Raw genomic sequence first — 14,616 nt, 5'->3', positions numbered from 1 at the left:
ATAGGATAAAAGGCAACAGGCACAAACTGAAACACAGGCAGTTCAGATGGAAATGCTGCAGGTTGCCAGGAGAAGTAGTGGAATCTGCTTGGAGATCTTGAAAAGCCATCTGGACACCATCCTTGTGAACATGCTCCAGGTGCTTCCAAATGTGCTTCAGCAAGGGGATTGGACTAGATGATCTCCTAAGGTTCCTTTCAACCTTAGCAATTCTGTGTGATTCTGTGCGTGTATTGCTACTACTTTGTTCTTAGAAATTCCACATGAAGGTTTGGAGCTTTCCATTTTACTGGGCTTTCAGACTGTCTGGCCTACCTCAGAGAGCAAATATAGACAGCTCTTCACCTGTGGCATTMCCAATGCGGTGATTTCATAACCCCAACTGTAGAATTTGTAAACAGCATTACAGTTATCTTAACGCTATGATCATTTCCTGAGTATACCCTGGTTCTTTAGTATGTTTGATAAAATCCATTTGTGTCAAGAGAAAATGCTGCTCATTTGAATGTATTGATTTTGTCTGTCCAGGCTTACATGCAATTTTAGAATTTKTTTTATACTCTGTGTAAGAAAATAAAAGTGGTTTTAAGATTATTTTTATTCTCGCCTCTCTCTGTCRTTTCAGATGTTGCTGTCGTGGATATGAGTGATATTTCCAAACAACCATCACTGTTCTACCACCTTGGTGTGCGTGAAAGCTTTGATATGGCAAACAATGTCATACTTTACTATGACACTGATGCTGATACAGCTCAATCTCTTAAAGTAAGATTTTTGCTTGAAAATCTACTTCATTTCAAAAATGCCTTTGAGTACCTCATCCTGCAAATATTTGTGCTTTCCTAAAACTTCCATTAAATGTGGTTTCATGTTAGCTCCATAACAGCTCAGAAGCTGTTTTTCTTGAGCTGTTTTCTACTAACAAAAGTAGTATGATCAAAACAGCCTAAAAGTTTGTTTGTAAAATCAAATCCATAATATAGTATTGATATTACCTCCCATAGTTCAGTTTAGAAGTGTAAGGGCATGATTTTCATGACTTTCAAAATGTCTCTTTTACTTCTTCTCTCTCATTTAATTTGGATACATATAAATATTATATGCTGTTTAATAATGTCATGTCACTAGAACAGGGAATGTATTGCAATGTATTCCTGCTGTGAGAGCATTCCTCTCAGATTCGATTAGTACCTCCTAAATGATGAGCAGCAAAGACTGCTCTTTTTATTACTGTTCAGTGAAGATAAGAAAGATCCTCATCAAATCTCTGTTTAGACCTGTTCATTTTTGTAGGAGGATAGCACTTGCTATTACATCTAAGTCCTGAAATTGAAGTTGTGGGTGTAGGTCATGTGTTGTGGATGATTCTGTCTTTCTCAGTACATGCTCGCTCTATTTTGGATCATGCTTAGACTTCCTTCTGCTCTAGGTCCTCACCTATTGTTTCTTTAAAAAAATGTTTCTATTTTCTCTCTACCTTCACTGAGTGGCATTTTTTTTTCTCTCTCTCTCTCTCTTTTTTTTATTTGGAGTTATTGTCTTGTACTGTCTGCATCATTCATGCCATAGGTGTCCAGAAATACTTCTCAGGATTTCAGGATTCTGTAACCTTTCTTGATGCCATGAGAATGTTGAGTTTAATGTTAGTTTTATATGAATCTCCTTGTCTTTTTTCAGGAAAGCACTCTTCCATCGCAATTCTTTCGTCTTTCCTCCTGCTTTCATTGTCATTTACTCTCTTCTCATCTGTCTAGTAGCTCATAGTTTCTCTCTACAGGGGTTGTTCACACATATATTCACATTCTGGGTGACCTGGAGTCACCAGATCTCATACAGGGAGTTTCTCCCCTGCTTTACTATAAGATATTACCAATTGCAGAAAGACATTCCTGTGTGCCTTTTATTCCTCTAGTTAGTCTGTTTGGGCAGGCATGGAACTTTTCATTCTGCAGTGGTTCTATACATGAGTGCAAAGAGTCTTTCCTTTTCATTTTTTGTTAACACATTTCTACCTGTTGTACTGTCTCTCAGATGTTCKGACCAGCTTGGCTGTCCCCCAGCAGTTGTTTAAGGGCTACCAAAGCTTGGGAAGTACAGGTTATTCATTTAAATGTCTCTACCTTTGAAGTGTCAGATCTGGAACTTTTCTTGCAAGAGTGGAAGGGTCAAGATACCAGGAACATTTCTGGGAACACTGGAGCATGATTGGATCACACAGCCTAAAAAAGCCGTTATCTGCCTTCATCCATCTTTGCTGGGAAGTGTCATTGGACCCCACTGGATTTTTTTCCTTGTCTCTCTATTATTTGTGTTCCTTTTGGACCGGCACAGGCCCCATGCACATAGAAGTTGTTAAAACTAAATTGAAGGGATCCACTGGGTCAGAAGATAATATAGCTGAAGTGGGGCACAGGGGCATGGTTCAGTCCAATCCTGAAGTCCTTGATACCTCCTCTTGTAATCCTGAAGAAGCTCTCTCTCTTCAGTTTCATCAGTGACCTTTCCAAAACCAACTGTTTGACGAATATAAAGGATATATAGTCTGGATTTCAGGAAAATCATATTCACAGAACTAAACCTCTTTGATCTCTGTTGTTGAGAAAAGGAGTGCGTGGGCACTGTCATTTCTGTGCAGTGGTTGTCCAAGCAGATTTCAGGCTGCTTTAGGTAGGAATTTGCTCAAGCAATCTTTGCTTGTTGGAGCACCTAATTACATCAACAACCTTGCTTAGAGTCTCATCTAGTCTAACATATGTGGAGTGGCTTATCTGGAGTTCTGCTTAGTTTCTCCAGGTAATGCTCATGGGACATGTAGGCCAACAYTCAAAGAAGGAGGAGTCGGCAGCTAATTAGCAGTAACTGGAGATCTTTGAGATCTATTTTACRTCTCCATTATTTTTTCGTTTCTCCCATAGCTTTTATCATCTTTTGGGGGATGTCAAGGTGAGAAGGACTAGGATGTTGAAAATGAATCTTGGCCATGCCCATCAAGATAGAGAAGGGACCTAKGTGTCTTAAGGATACAGTTTCAGAGAATGTCTCTGGACTTAAATGTTTCTCTCTCACAAATGTCTAAAGTATGATTTGGTCTGAGGACTACCTGCTTAAGAAACTCCCGTTACTGGTAATTACCAGCTTTCTTCTTCTTTTAAACTCTTTAAATAGTTTCTTCTTGGAATCTTTCTTTTTTTTCCCCCTAACCTGAACTACTGAGACTTTTCTTGTCATTTTTTCATCCCTTTATTTGTAACTTACTCTGGCAGGATGTACGGATCATTCTGTACATGCATGCATGYATGTATGTGCATGTGTATATGTGTACCAGTTGATTTTACTGGAGATAAAATTCCCAATACAAGTATTGTTATTCTCTCTCTTTTTTTTTTCTCTCCAGGATATGGTATCCCAGAAAAACACAGTAAGTATTGAATTCATGTTTATTTGAAAATACAAAATGAGGATTTTACATTTGAAGCAACTCTAATAACAAAGCTGCCAGGACATGGTATATGCCCTGTACGATTGAAAGAAGTCTGTTTGCCCTGTATACAATTCAATCTAGTGGGCAAACTGATGTTCCTTTTTTAGTTCTAGAAAAGTGCCAGCAAATATGTTATATATGTAGGGTTCATAGATCAAAACATAAACTCAGAAATTTGTGGTCTCTTTCTCCCTCTTCTACTTTCATCCACTTTTGCAAATGTCTATATGTGTGTGAGGCTTTACTAGGACTCATGTATCAAACTGTTTTGGCCACTGTGTATCCAGCCTCTTGCTCACAGACTGAGATTTTACTTAGGAGTGCAAAAACTTGTTTCCCAAAATAAAATGATTCTTACTCTTAGTGCCCATAAAACCAAACAAATGTGTATACCTGAAGGAAGATGAAATATACTAGTTATTTTATGTTTCTTGCAGCATGGCACAATATCTTATACAATTGTCCATTTTTTTACTTCAAGTCACATTAGTGATTTTTTTTACTGAACACTGAATGTTGTCATACTGAGGAATACTGAATTTGCAAAAGTCTTGAACTTTGATTTCTTCACTTTTGCTTCCCTGTATATACCTTAAACTTTTATATTCTACTGAGAACACAGAGCATGACTAAAATTCCAGAATGTTCTTAAATTGTCACTTTAGAAAAATCTAAAAGACTATGAGAAAAGACAATGTGTTAGTTAACAGCAGTTTATTTTGAGTTGCTGTTTACTCTTGGCAACAGCACTGTGTGCAGGCTAAAGATAGATCAGCTTGAGCACATGAGTAAGTTCAGGTCATTCTCCTGTTGGTTTTGGTGATCTCTGAACTGGCTTCACCTTTGGTGTACCGTGTGGAATGCTGCTCTGCACAGGCATTGACAAGACCACARTCAAAGGTCACAGAAGTACACAAATTTGGGGGATTTTTCTCCCTCCAGATTCAGGAGAATTTGAACTGAAACGCTTTGTGATTACGTCAGAGATGGCATAAATGCAGAGCGGYCCATGAGTAGGTCAGAGTGGTCATGTAGTAGACCATGTAGTCCTGTTAGTAGCCCATRCCTAGTGTGGTCAGATTCGCAGCCTGCAGTCTTCTCTTTTGGATGTTTCTCTCTGCCACAGAGAGAGGATTGACTGCCCTCACCTTGACAAGGAAGAAAAGAAAAGGTAGGCCTGATGACAGGCTTCCTACTGCAGCCTGTGGTATTAGGCCTGGAAACTCTCACCCTCTCAATGYGGGTAGTGAAAGGAGCAGGAAGGGATGCTGAAACTGAGGTCCTGATCGCTCTCCTTTAAAAATATTGCATTGTCTACCCTGCTTTCTTTGAGTGCTTAAATTAAGAAAACAATTGTTAGTAAAATGCAGTGAGAAAAAAAAATGGCTTCAAATACCAAGCATTGGTTTTTGGCCCCTTCATGTTATATGTTGTTTGATATTTTCATATTCTCTTTTATTAGATAGCAAGTTGTAGTTTAATGTGTTCCCATAATTCATTCTCTTTTTTTTTTTTGATCAGAAATTACTGACAACATACTAATAAGCAAGGTAATTAATAAGATAAAGCTTTGTTTACCTATGTTTGAATTGAGTTTGGGTAAATGGTTGTTTTCCCCTCCTTCCAGATGCAGTGAAGTCTGAGAGGTGGCCCACAATACCCTCACTGCTTCATTGCTTGGTTAAATATTTCACCACCACATCAGCAATGTTTTATTTGAAGCTTCTTGTTAATGAGGGTTGCTGCACTGGTTACATAGTTACAGAATCAGCGTGCATTAACTGTCCGATGAAATGCCTGGTTACCTAGCTATTGCCATTTAAATGTTGAGTATTAGCTACAAGAATTAAGCCTGCTGTTGTAGGGTGCCGCATTCTCCTTTCACGCTCCCTGATTGCGCTGATCTCTGCGTGGTTAGGCCTCTGCTATAGCTATGGAATGGCTATAAGCTATTAAGCAGAGGGAGCTTAAACTCTCACTAGGTTTGCAGATCTTTTGGGAAGAGAATAAATCTTCAACCCGCTAAGCTTTCTTCCAACCCTGAGGTTGCCATCTGGTTGCCATTGCTGGTTCTGAATGAAGCATCTTTAGACTTGTGTTCTCATATCTGCCCTGTGTTTAAAGGAAGAAGGACAAAAACATTTCTGGGAGGCACAGAGCACCATTCTTTCAGCAGCATAAGTGAAACTTCCTACCCAGGATACTGCAGTTATGACCCTTCTTTGCAGATTCCTTGCCCTCACCTTCACTATTTATGTCCTGCAAGTCACATACAAAGACAAAGAAGTTGAACATGAAGCTGAGGACAATGCATAGAAAAATAGTTAACAGTTCACTGGGGATTTGCCCAAGAGTATAGCTGATCTAACCGTGAAAAGCAGAGAGCATCTTTCTGAGGTGGAACAAGTCTGCGAGAGATTTAATAGCTTAGTATCTGCAAAAAGGCTGTAAGGACAGGAGAACTGGGAATGTAGTTTCTACCACTTGTTTCAGAGATAAGATGGGAAATATGACTTAGTTCTACTTGGCTCCCCACAGAAAGCAATTAAAATTCTATACTGGTAATTTATTACACACTGGCATACATGAAGAAATAATTACTGGTGATAACACCAAAATTCCTAAGACTGTTTTGGCCTGGCATGGAGTTAAAGTTCAGTAATCTCCATGTCCCTGCAGCTAGATTTCTTTCTTTTAAAACTGCTTTGAGCTTTGAGGACCATTTTCTTGTAATCTTACTCAGGGTGTATGCATGGCCCCCTAGTTTCTGTCAAAATAATCACCGCTCAAATAAATCCCAAATATCCAGTCTTACAGAACAGTCTGTTTTCTGTGTCCTAACAAATAAATCAGTGTTTGAGAGCATACTGAATGTTATTGGACTGGATGGTACAGGGAAATGTGTTTATCTATAGAGAAGATGTCTTGGACCTCAAATTGCTCTTGATTTATAGGAGAAATGAAATTCCAAGGATTTCCAAAAGCGGTGTTGCTTTAGTTGAAAACAAACAAGCAAACAAACAAAAACAACAAACTCCCGCATCCTTCCCCAAACCAAGCAGCTAAAACCCATGGAGAAATTGTTTTATTTCAATGCAACATTTTGTTGCTAACCCTGTTGCTAACTTCAAGGAAGGGAGCATAAGAAAATCCAAGATGGTGTGAAGCGAAGGGGTACACAAAGGGCTTTTAAAAACTGCTACAATCAGGAGACAAAATGGAAAGGCCTCCTAGAAATAGTTCTGCCTTTGGTTGTCCCTAGTTTGAGATGCGTTCTTCAATGCATGTGGTTCATTTGAGTATGGCACTGTAAGCCACTACTTTCCACTCTGGAAGGGTGTTAGGGCGAGTACAGAAAATGAAGAGAAAGAGTTATTAGCTGTTTTTCATTTAGATGATGGTATGTCTGGGGAAATTTGGGTAAGCCTATTAATTGTTTTCAGGGAAAATATTTAAAAGTAAGATGGTTATGAAAGCAGAAGACTTATATGCTATGCTTAGGTCTGTGGGCCTGATGAAGTAGTTCTAGATATTTAAATGGATGTTTCCTAAAACCTATAGCAGCTCTTATAATATGCAGAAAATAATGTCTGGGCCATGGAGGAGTCATTAGTAAAAATTCTCCTTGATCCAAAGGGATCAGGATTGTTATTTATCTTTGCTGCAAGGATTTTTTTTTGTCGAAAAATGACTTCGTAATTTGATCGACATTCTCTTCATAGTTTCATTAGCGATATAAATTAGACTATCTTGTTTGAAGGTTATAAACATTTAAGAAAACTTAACCTAAAGATTTTGGCAGTTGGACTTGCATTACATTGAGCATTCTAGAGTTCATGAGTCCCAATGGATTGATTGAAGTCAGAACCAAGACTGTCRTATAATTATATGAACCTAGTAATCTGAAGAAGTAGGACTGTACAGTAGCTTTATGTATTTTGTTTCTGGTCTTTTTTTCAATTTTTGTTCAAGCTTCCAAGGCAGCAGAATTTTCAAAGAATTTTCAAAAGGACACAAAATGAATGGGATTCTCTTAGGAATAGAAACATCTGAAATGCACACAGTGATTATTCATTCTCTGAGTAGAAGAAAACAAGGAACAAGTAATCCAGTAAATACTGTATTTTATATTCCTATGCACTAAATATTCTACTATTACTACTGATAAAACTAATGACTTTAATAATATATTAACCTGAGAGATTTATTGCTGAACATTTAACCATATCYAAACATTATACATGTTATACATTATACATTATACATCCATCTCCCTCCAGGAGACAGTAACATACCTGGAAAAACTACCCTTCCTAATCAGTCAGGTTGATGAAATAAGCTTGCTGAGAACATGTTAGTGATGACATAAAGAGATATGCAGACAAACAAATATATAAATATCTTCCTGGTGGGAAAGCATTGCACCAATTTTGCTTGCTTTTATAAATATGGTCTTGCCATAAGTATCTATTTTTATTTTCAATTTTTTTTTTAATAATTCCTCTATTCATGTCATATCTGTCTTTTTGATTCCTATGCTTCCATATTTTGTGGTGCTGTTTGCCTTTTTTTGTTTGTTTTCTTTCAATTTGGAGTAGGTTGCCAACCACAAAGCTTTTCTTTGAGTTCAAGTACCTCCTGAATACCACAGCGGTAATCTGATAGGCAAAGTATGTATCACTTTTAAATCTGCCTTCTGTTGAGTTAATGTTATGTCTTATTACTACACTTCTAGGCTTTTTTTGTAAGGATGCTTTAAAAATAGTGCTTGTCAGGTTCTGTCTTTCTTTCAAAGTAGTTGTAATCCCATTACAACTGGTTTAATCCCAGTACCTATTACTGGCAAGCTAACTGTCATCATCCTGAGAGTTTGGAGTGTTCAGTTTATTAAGATCTCTTTTCTCTAAAGCATTTATGTTAAAACATTTACTACATGCATTCAAATTTTAAGGATAAAATATTTTCAAAAGCTTTTAGAGTATTAGATTAACTAGTGTCACAAGATGGTAGGAAACATGATGTTATAGAAATCCTCTTGGTTTCTTAGGACAATGGTGGATTAAACTCTCTGAGTAYGCAGAAGTATTTGACTCCTGTGAGTCAATACAGTTGAGATCTTGTTATCTTTTGAAAGGCAGTCTAAGCAGTTTTAAGTTTAACCTAGTACTTTCGATGCTTAACTAAGGTGTAAAATAAACTGCGTAGCTGGAGTGAAATAACTGTGCTATTAACTGTGGCAGCCTGATTCCTTATCTGAAGATGCAGAGGTTTTACTCAACATTATTTATTCAGAAAAAAAGTCTTTAATTCCAGTATAGCATTTCCATGTCAAAGGGGCAGTTTGACAGAAATAACTCTGGCAGTAGAGTTAAAAAGACATTGTACTTTATTAAAAGTCAAATGTTTACTTTTAACAGCCATTAGAAAATATTTACAGAGCAGTATTTTAAGACAGAAAGTGCTCTGCGTTTGCCTTGTCTTCCTTAGACGCTGTATAACAGGCTGTGTGGCCAGTGTGTCGGTGCTTAACTCCTTTAATCGCTTCCTCTGAGGAATAAGTCCCATTTTTAACTTACTTGCTGTTATTTTCATTTTTATAGTCCTAAAATTTTGGTCCTTTTTCCTGATTGATTAAAGTACTCTGATCGAACACAAATGTTTAATTGCTAGTGCGTTGTGCATTTATTGTTTGCTAGATGACGAGCTATTTAGAAGCTTTTTTTTCAATTTTTGCTTATTTTAAACTAAACTTTTAAACACAAAACTTTTTTTTTTCAAAATAAGACTTAAAAATACAGAGCTAATAATTCTGAAATAAACTAAGTCCACCTCCACTCTACATAAGTTGAAAATTCTAAATCCATTGCAGTTAAATAATTCATGATTTTAGGATATACATATTTGGAGTTCAAATTATTATATATTTTTCTTAAATGTTATGCCATTTATTCAGTATCTATTGAAACATAAGTTATTTTGTGACAGGGCAGTAGTTTCCAGCATTATGATTTTTGGTGTAAAAATTGAGAGATCAGCGTCCGGAACAGACGGTCTCCCAGAGAAATAAGGATGTTCTTTTCAGCCCTTGCTAACCCTTGATAATGAAAGAAAAGGTGATCAGCAGAATTGAGAATTTTTTTTCTATACCGTGAGAAGAGGGAAGACTCTCCTAGAAATCTCAGTCCACACACTAAACATAAAGCGGCTTTGTAACTTATTATTTATAGACATTGGGCAGAAAAAGTTAGATAATTGGAGATCAATGTCTACCAGAGAACAGTCAGATATTTTGGGTTTTGGTACTACACTCTGCCAGGAGAGACTTTCTTTCTCTTTATGTATGGCACTGAAGGCTTGTGTTACTGACTTGTGTTACCTGGATGTGTGGTTGCTCATCCCAGACACAGCAAACTAAGTTTTGGAGTTACGGTTTTGCTGATTGCTCTTCAGACAAGATTCTGTGCTGAAATGCATGCAGGGTTCCTGACTTCTGCAAACAGAAGTGTATTTATCTGTGTTATTGATGAAAATGTGTTTTTAATTGCCCAGATTTCACTATCCAAAGAGGCAAGAGGTCTAGGTTAAAAAGATAAAGATGAAACATTGGTTGAATACGATTAGTACAGTCTTTCACGTATGCTATTTAAAAACACTTGAAAACTTGAAAAATATGCTGAAAACTGCTTTGCTTTTTCAATAGAGCAATGCAGTGCTGTTTGCGTTACAAGCCACATTGTGCTATCAAACTGAAGTTGCTTTTTCATTTGCATGTAGAGCTAAATGCTGTTTGAAGTTTAAGAATAGAATTTATATACAAGTGGTGAAYGTAGTATTCATTTAAATAAACCTCAGACTAAATAATTTTAAAATTCTTGGTTTTTGAGTTACAAGGTTTCCTTTATTAGTAGAAAGTAAAGATAGCATTACAACAAATCATAATTTCCGTAGAGATGCCATACTGTATGGTTCGTGAAGAGGTATGTGACATAGCTTTATCTGTTAGAAATAATTTATAATTCTAAAATGTAACAGACTTGGATCCATAACAGGATGTCTCAGATAGAGATTTCTTGTCATTCTGTATCTCTAACTGCATGCCCTAAATTATTTCTCATGACCAATTTCTTCCTATTGTCTACTTTTCTAGAATATATTAAAAAAACTACTATAGTCTCCTATCCATATTTTTGCTCATCTTGACATTCTCCTGTTGTCCATGAGGATTTTAAATGGCTGCTATTCTACTGCAGGTCTAGATGATATGCTCAAAAACTAAGAGTTATGATACGGCTTTAGGTGCTTGTCTTGCCTCCAAGATGACAGGGGAAGGATATGCGTGGTAGTTGATCTGCATTAGTTAGGTCATGCTGACCAGGGCTCCTCCCTATTTACTACTTTTACTTTCTTTTAAACAGCTGAGAATCATCATAATCAACATGATTTTGATGCTTCCTGTAAGCTCATGAGCTAAAGAATCTGAACTTGCAGTATTCAGGGTCTGAAAGGTGTTCCCCATTTTGTGTCATCTCCCCTTTAAGCACTTGATCACATTTTTGCTCTTTCTATGGCCTATTAATGGTTTTGGGCTTTCATTTTTGGAATTTTCTGTTAGAAATTTTATGTCTATTTTGAAGTGCTTCAGTGTTTTGTTTGGTTTGGTGTTTGCTGGCATCATGCAGCACCCATGGGTGCCGCATGTMTGGTTTAAACATCCCCATTAGGGGTGTGCTCTGCGTCATCTCTGCTAGCACAGACTAAGCCTAGAGGATGCACATACACCTTCCTTCACTGGCTGCACAAATATGCGAGCAGGAGGTTAGCTTGTCCTGTCAGAAAGGTATTTAGGGCTCGTGTATCATGTCAAAAAAAAATCAAAGTTTTCTTGTTTTGTTTCTGAACAGGTCTAGACCCTTCTTCATCACCCTTGTTAATATGTGTAATTCTCCCATATGGAAAAAAACCTCAAGTTTAATGGTTTAATGTTTGCCAGTCTTGTGTTAAACAGTGCTCCAAAGCCTATTCGTGTACCAACACTGATCTAGCTAGGCTTTTTTTTTGTCTTTTTTTTTTTTCTTTCTTTCTGACAGGAAAAGACTATGTACACAAGCAGATTTCCATTTTAATTTGCTTCTAAACTGTGTCTCTTTTTCTTCCAGGCTTCCAGTGGGAATTATTATTTTATTCCRTACATTGTCACACCCAGTGCTGACTACTTTTACTGTGAAAGTGATGCCCAGCGAAGAGCTTCTGAGTATATGCAGCCCAGCTGGGACAATATCCTGGGGCCACTTTGTGTCCCACTGGTGGACAGGTTTATCAGCCTTCTCAAGGACGTTCATGTTACATCATGGTAACTTTGCAACACATACATGTTCATAACCATTTATACTCTTCTCTTCATGTCATAGAAGAAGATTCAGAATCACTAGATTTTTCACTGCACTTAATATAAAAGAAGTCAAAACTACTTACAGGATCACTGTCCCGCAGCTATTACAGTGAATTAACCAAGTTATAGTAGAGGTGATTTATGTTATTTTCTGAAATATCAGTAAGCAGAGTTGGGCCATGGATAAGATAAAATTCTTAAGTTACAGTAATTCTTAAATTACAGTGCTGGAAGTTATATAAAAAAAAGATAAGAGCACAGACTCTTCATAGAGCTCAATAACCTTACTTTTTTTTCTTTCCTTTTTATCACCATTAAATTTATACATACAGCAGCAATGGATAGTCAAATACAACTCATCTGCATTTTTTAATATATTGTCATTTATTTATGTTATTTAATATATTGTCATTATTAGCTTATTGAGAACTTGCTGCCTGATATTATAAAAATATCTTACATGTTATGTATGCTGTGAATTTTCACAAGAGCACTAAGTTCTTTTTGTTTATTTAGGGCTTAGTGCTAAACGATGTTGAATACTTGCAACACTCTATAAAAATCATTGCTTGTACTTGACTACCTGTCACATACCATCAGTTAGTTTCAAAGCCCATAAACTGCTCCAGATGTTGGCTCTAAGTAATCTGTCTAGATGGTTTATAGTTGTCATTACTGATAAAAAGTGGAGGGGGGTTATTTCTTTTAGTATTATAGAAAAGCTCTGATGTTGTCCTGTGTACTTCTGATAGTGGAAATAAGGTGCAAGAAACTTACTGTGGGATTTTACACAGATCCTGTCCCTTTATGTATTGGATTGGCAGCAGTTTATTTGGATTTATTGGATTTATTGGATTGGCAGCAGTTTTTGCTGCCTTGTTTTGGCTTTAGGTGTTTTATTTCAAAGTCCCTTAACCCTTTTAGTTTATAAAATTGAATAGGTCCTTTTTTTGTCACACGAGTCTTTCCTCAGTGTCCTAGTTTAGTTTCTCAATTGTTTCCTTCTTTAGGATAAAGATACAAAATACCACATCTTTAATGGTCAGTAACCAAGAAAATCCTCAGTTTTACTGAGTTAAGTAAATTATCCCACAGTCCTCATCATAAGTGTACTTCGCCTTGCAGACCAGTCAAAGCAAGTTCTAATATATATAGTGAAGTCATGCTAAATGTGGACTTAAAGGGTAGATTTAATGTACATCTTGTTCTGATATGTTAATTTTACTTTTTATTAGAAATTATTTTTATTAGAAGTATGACCGTATTTCATTTAAAAAAGAAATAACAGCTTTCTTCCCATACATGTGTCTTTTATTTCTTCAGTGCCTATTATAAAGAAACACTGTTGAATGATATTAGGAAAGCTAGAGAGAAGTATCAAGGGGAGGAACTGGCTAAGGAGTTGGCCAGAATTAAACTTCGTATGGATAATACTGAAGTGCTGACTTCTGACATTGTCATAAATCTGCTTCTTTCCTACCGAGATATCCAGGTATACTCCTAGGGACTAAGAAAGATTATTTTCCCATGGGATTTTGGCTCTAGTTTGGTCTTCCTTCTTTGTTAAACACTGACTTAAAGTTGACACTATGTTGTTTCATTTTCATTTTTGATGTGYATACTGGGCCATTTTAGGGACTTTAAAAGCATTTTCTTTTTCCCCCACAAACCAGAGACACAGATGAGGTGACCTTCCTGAGTTCTCCTCCTTAATTTTCTGTCATTTTAACTGTCTTCAAAAATTATTTTTTTCATTCCTTTTCCTTCCCCTTTCCCTTGAACCCCTAATACATTTGAAAGCTAAGAAGAGGCATTTGTTGTGACCACAGTATTTGCCATAGGAGCCCAATTTGAAAACTACTATAAAAAGAAGCATTAATTTGTTTTTAAAGGAAAATAACTGCACTGTTTTTTACTTTATTTTCAAGCAAATTCTACTTTTGTTAAAGCACAGCTTACGTACTGTATTTGTGAACTATTAATCTGTTTAGATAGCATTCATTTTAAAATATACTTCTAGCCATTCTGTGGAAAGATTTTCCATAAGTCTCTAAGCTGTTTATTTGACAAGTATAAATGAGTCATGAGAGCAGTAGCTGACCTGTGTCATCACCCAGCTTTCCACTCAGGGTTGCAGGTTATCCTGCAGCAGCTTTATCCAGTTCCTTTTGATCACTTCTGGTGGGCTTTGCCCCAGCTAGTGACATTTCAAAGGTGTGCCTTTGAAAGCTCTTCTGCCCTGGCAAATGTGTTCATCTCCGGCCATAGTCGGAACAAGCTAGGTGACGTGAGGGCATCCCTCATCTCAGTGAACTGGCCTTTTTAGTGACATGTATGTGAGTAAGCCCTGAAAAAAAAAAAAAACCCGCAAAAAAAAACATGCACAAGCAGAATGGCAGAATGGACTGTGCTCTAGCCTGTGGTGACAAGATGAAGTTTTTGCCAGCAGTCCTTGATTAGGCATGGCAAAGCTGCTCTTACAGCCTCTCCTTAGCAGCGTCGGGTGTCTGATGGCTGCTGCAGCTGGCCCCAGGAATTCAGTAACTTGGGCAGTGATGGTGAGGTGAGGGCAAGTTCTGACATGGATAGACAAAGTCATCTTTAATCCCTTTCAATGGACTTTGTGTTTGGGTCACTGCCTCTGCGAGGAGCAATTAGCATTGTCTAGCATTCATGGTATGTTTAGTGTAATGATACTTTTTTCTGCTAGAGGTTGTCTTCAGTGTCTTTTTTTTTTTTTTTTTCA

General features: G+C 37.0%; 1 protein-coding gene across 1 annotated transcript in view; it reads left to right on the top strand.

Annotated features, from left to right (window-relative positions):
* Positions 1–606: 606 nt before the first annotated feature.
* The window catches only part of MAP3K15 (mitogen-activated protein kinase kinase kinase 15), a 47,826-nt gene continuing 33,816 nt past the window's right edge, over positions 607–14,616 (top strand). Inside the window, exons 1-4 of the mRNA XM_026052051.1 lie at positions 607–765; positions 3,395–3,418; positions 11,638–11,831; positions 13,194–13,362. Coding sequence (XP_025907836.1) covers positions 643–765; positions 3,395–3,418; positions 11,638–11,831; positions 13,194–13,362 — 510 coding nt within the window. The 5' untranslated portion in view covers positions 607–642. The remainder of the gene's footprint in view (positions 766–3,394; positions 3,419–11,637; positions 11,832–13,193; positions 13,363–14,616) is intronic.

This window comes from Nothoprocta perdicaria, unplaced genomic scaffold, assembly GCF_003342845.1.
Source record: "Nothoprocta perdicaria isolate Ctin4 unplaced genomic scaffold, notPer1 scaffold_112, whole genome shotgun sequence".
NCBI lineage: Eukaryota > Metazoa > Chordata > Aves > Tinamiformes > Tinamidae > Nothoprocta > Nothoprocta perdicaria.
Note: the sequence above shows the minus strand (reverse complement) of the source record. Positions and strands in the feature narration are given on the sequence as shown.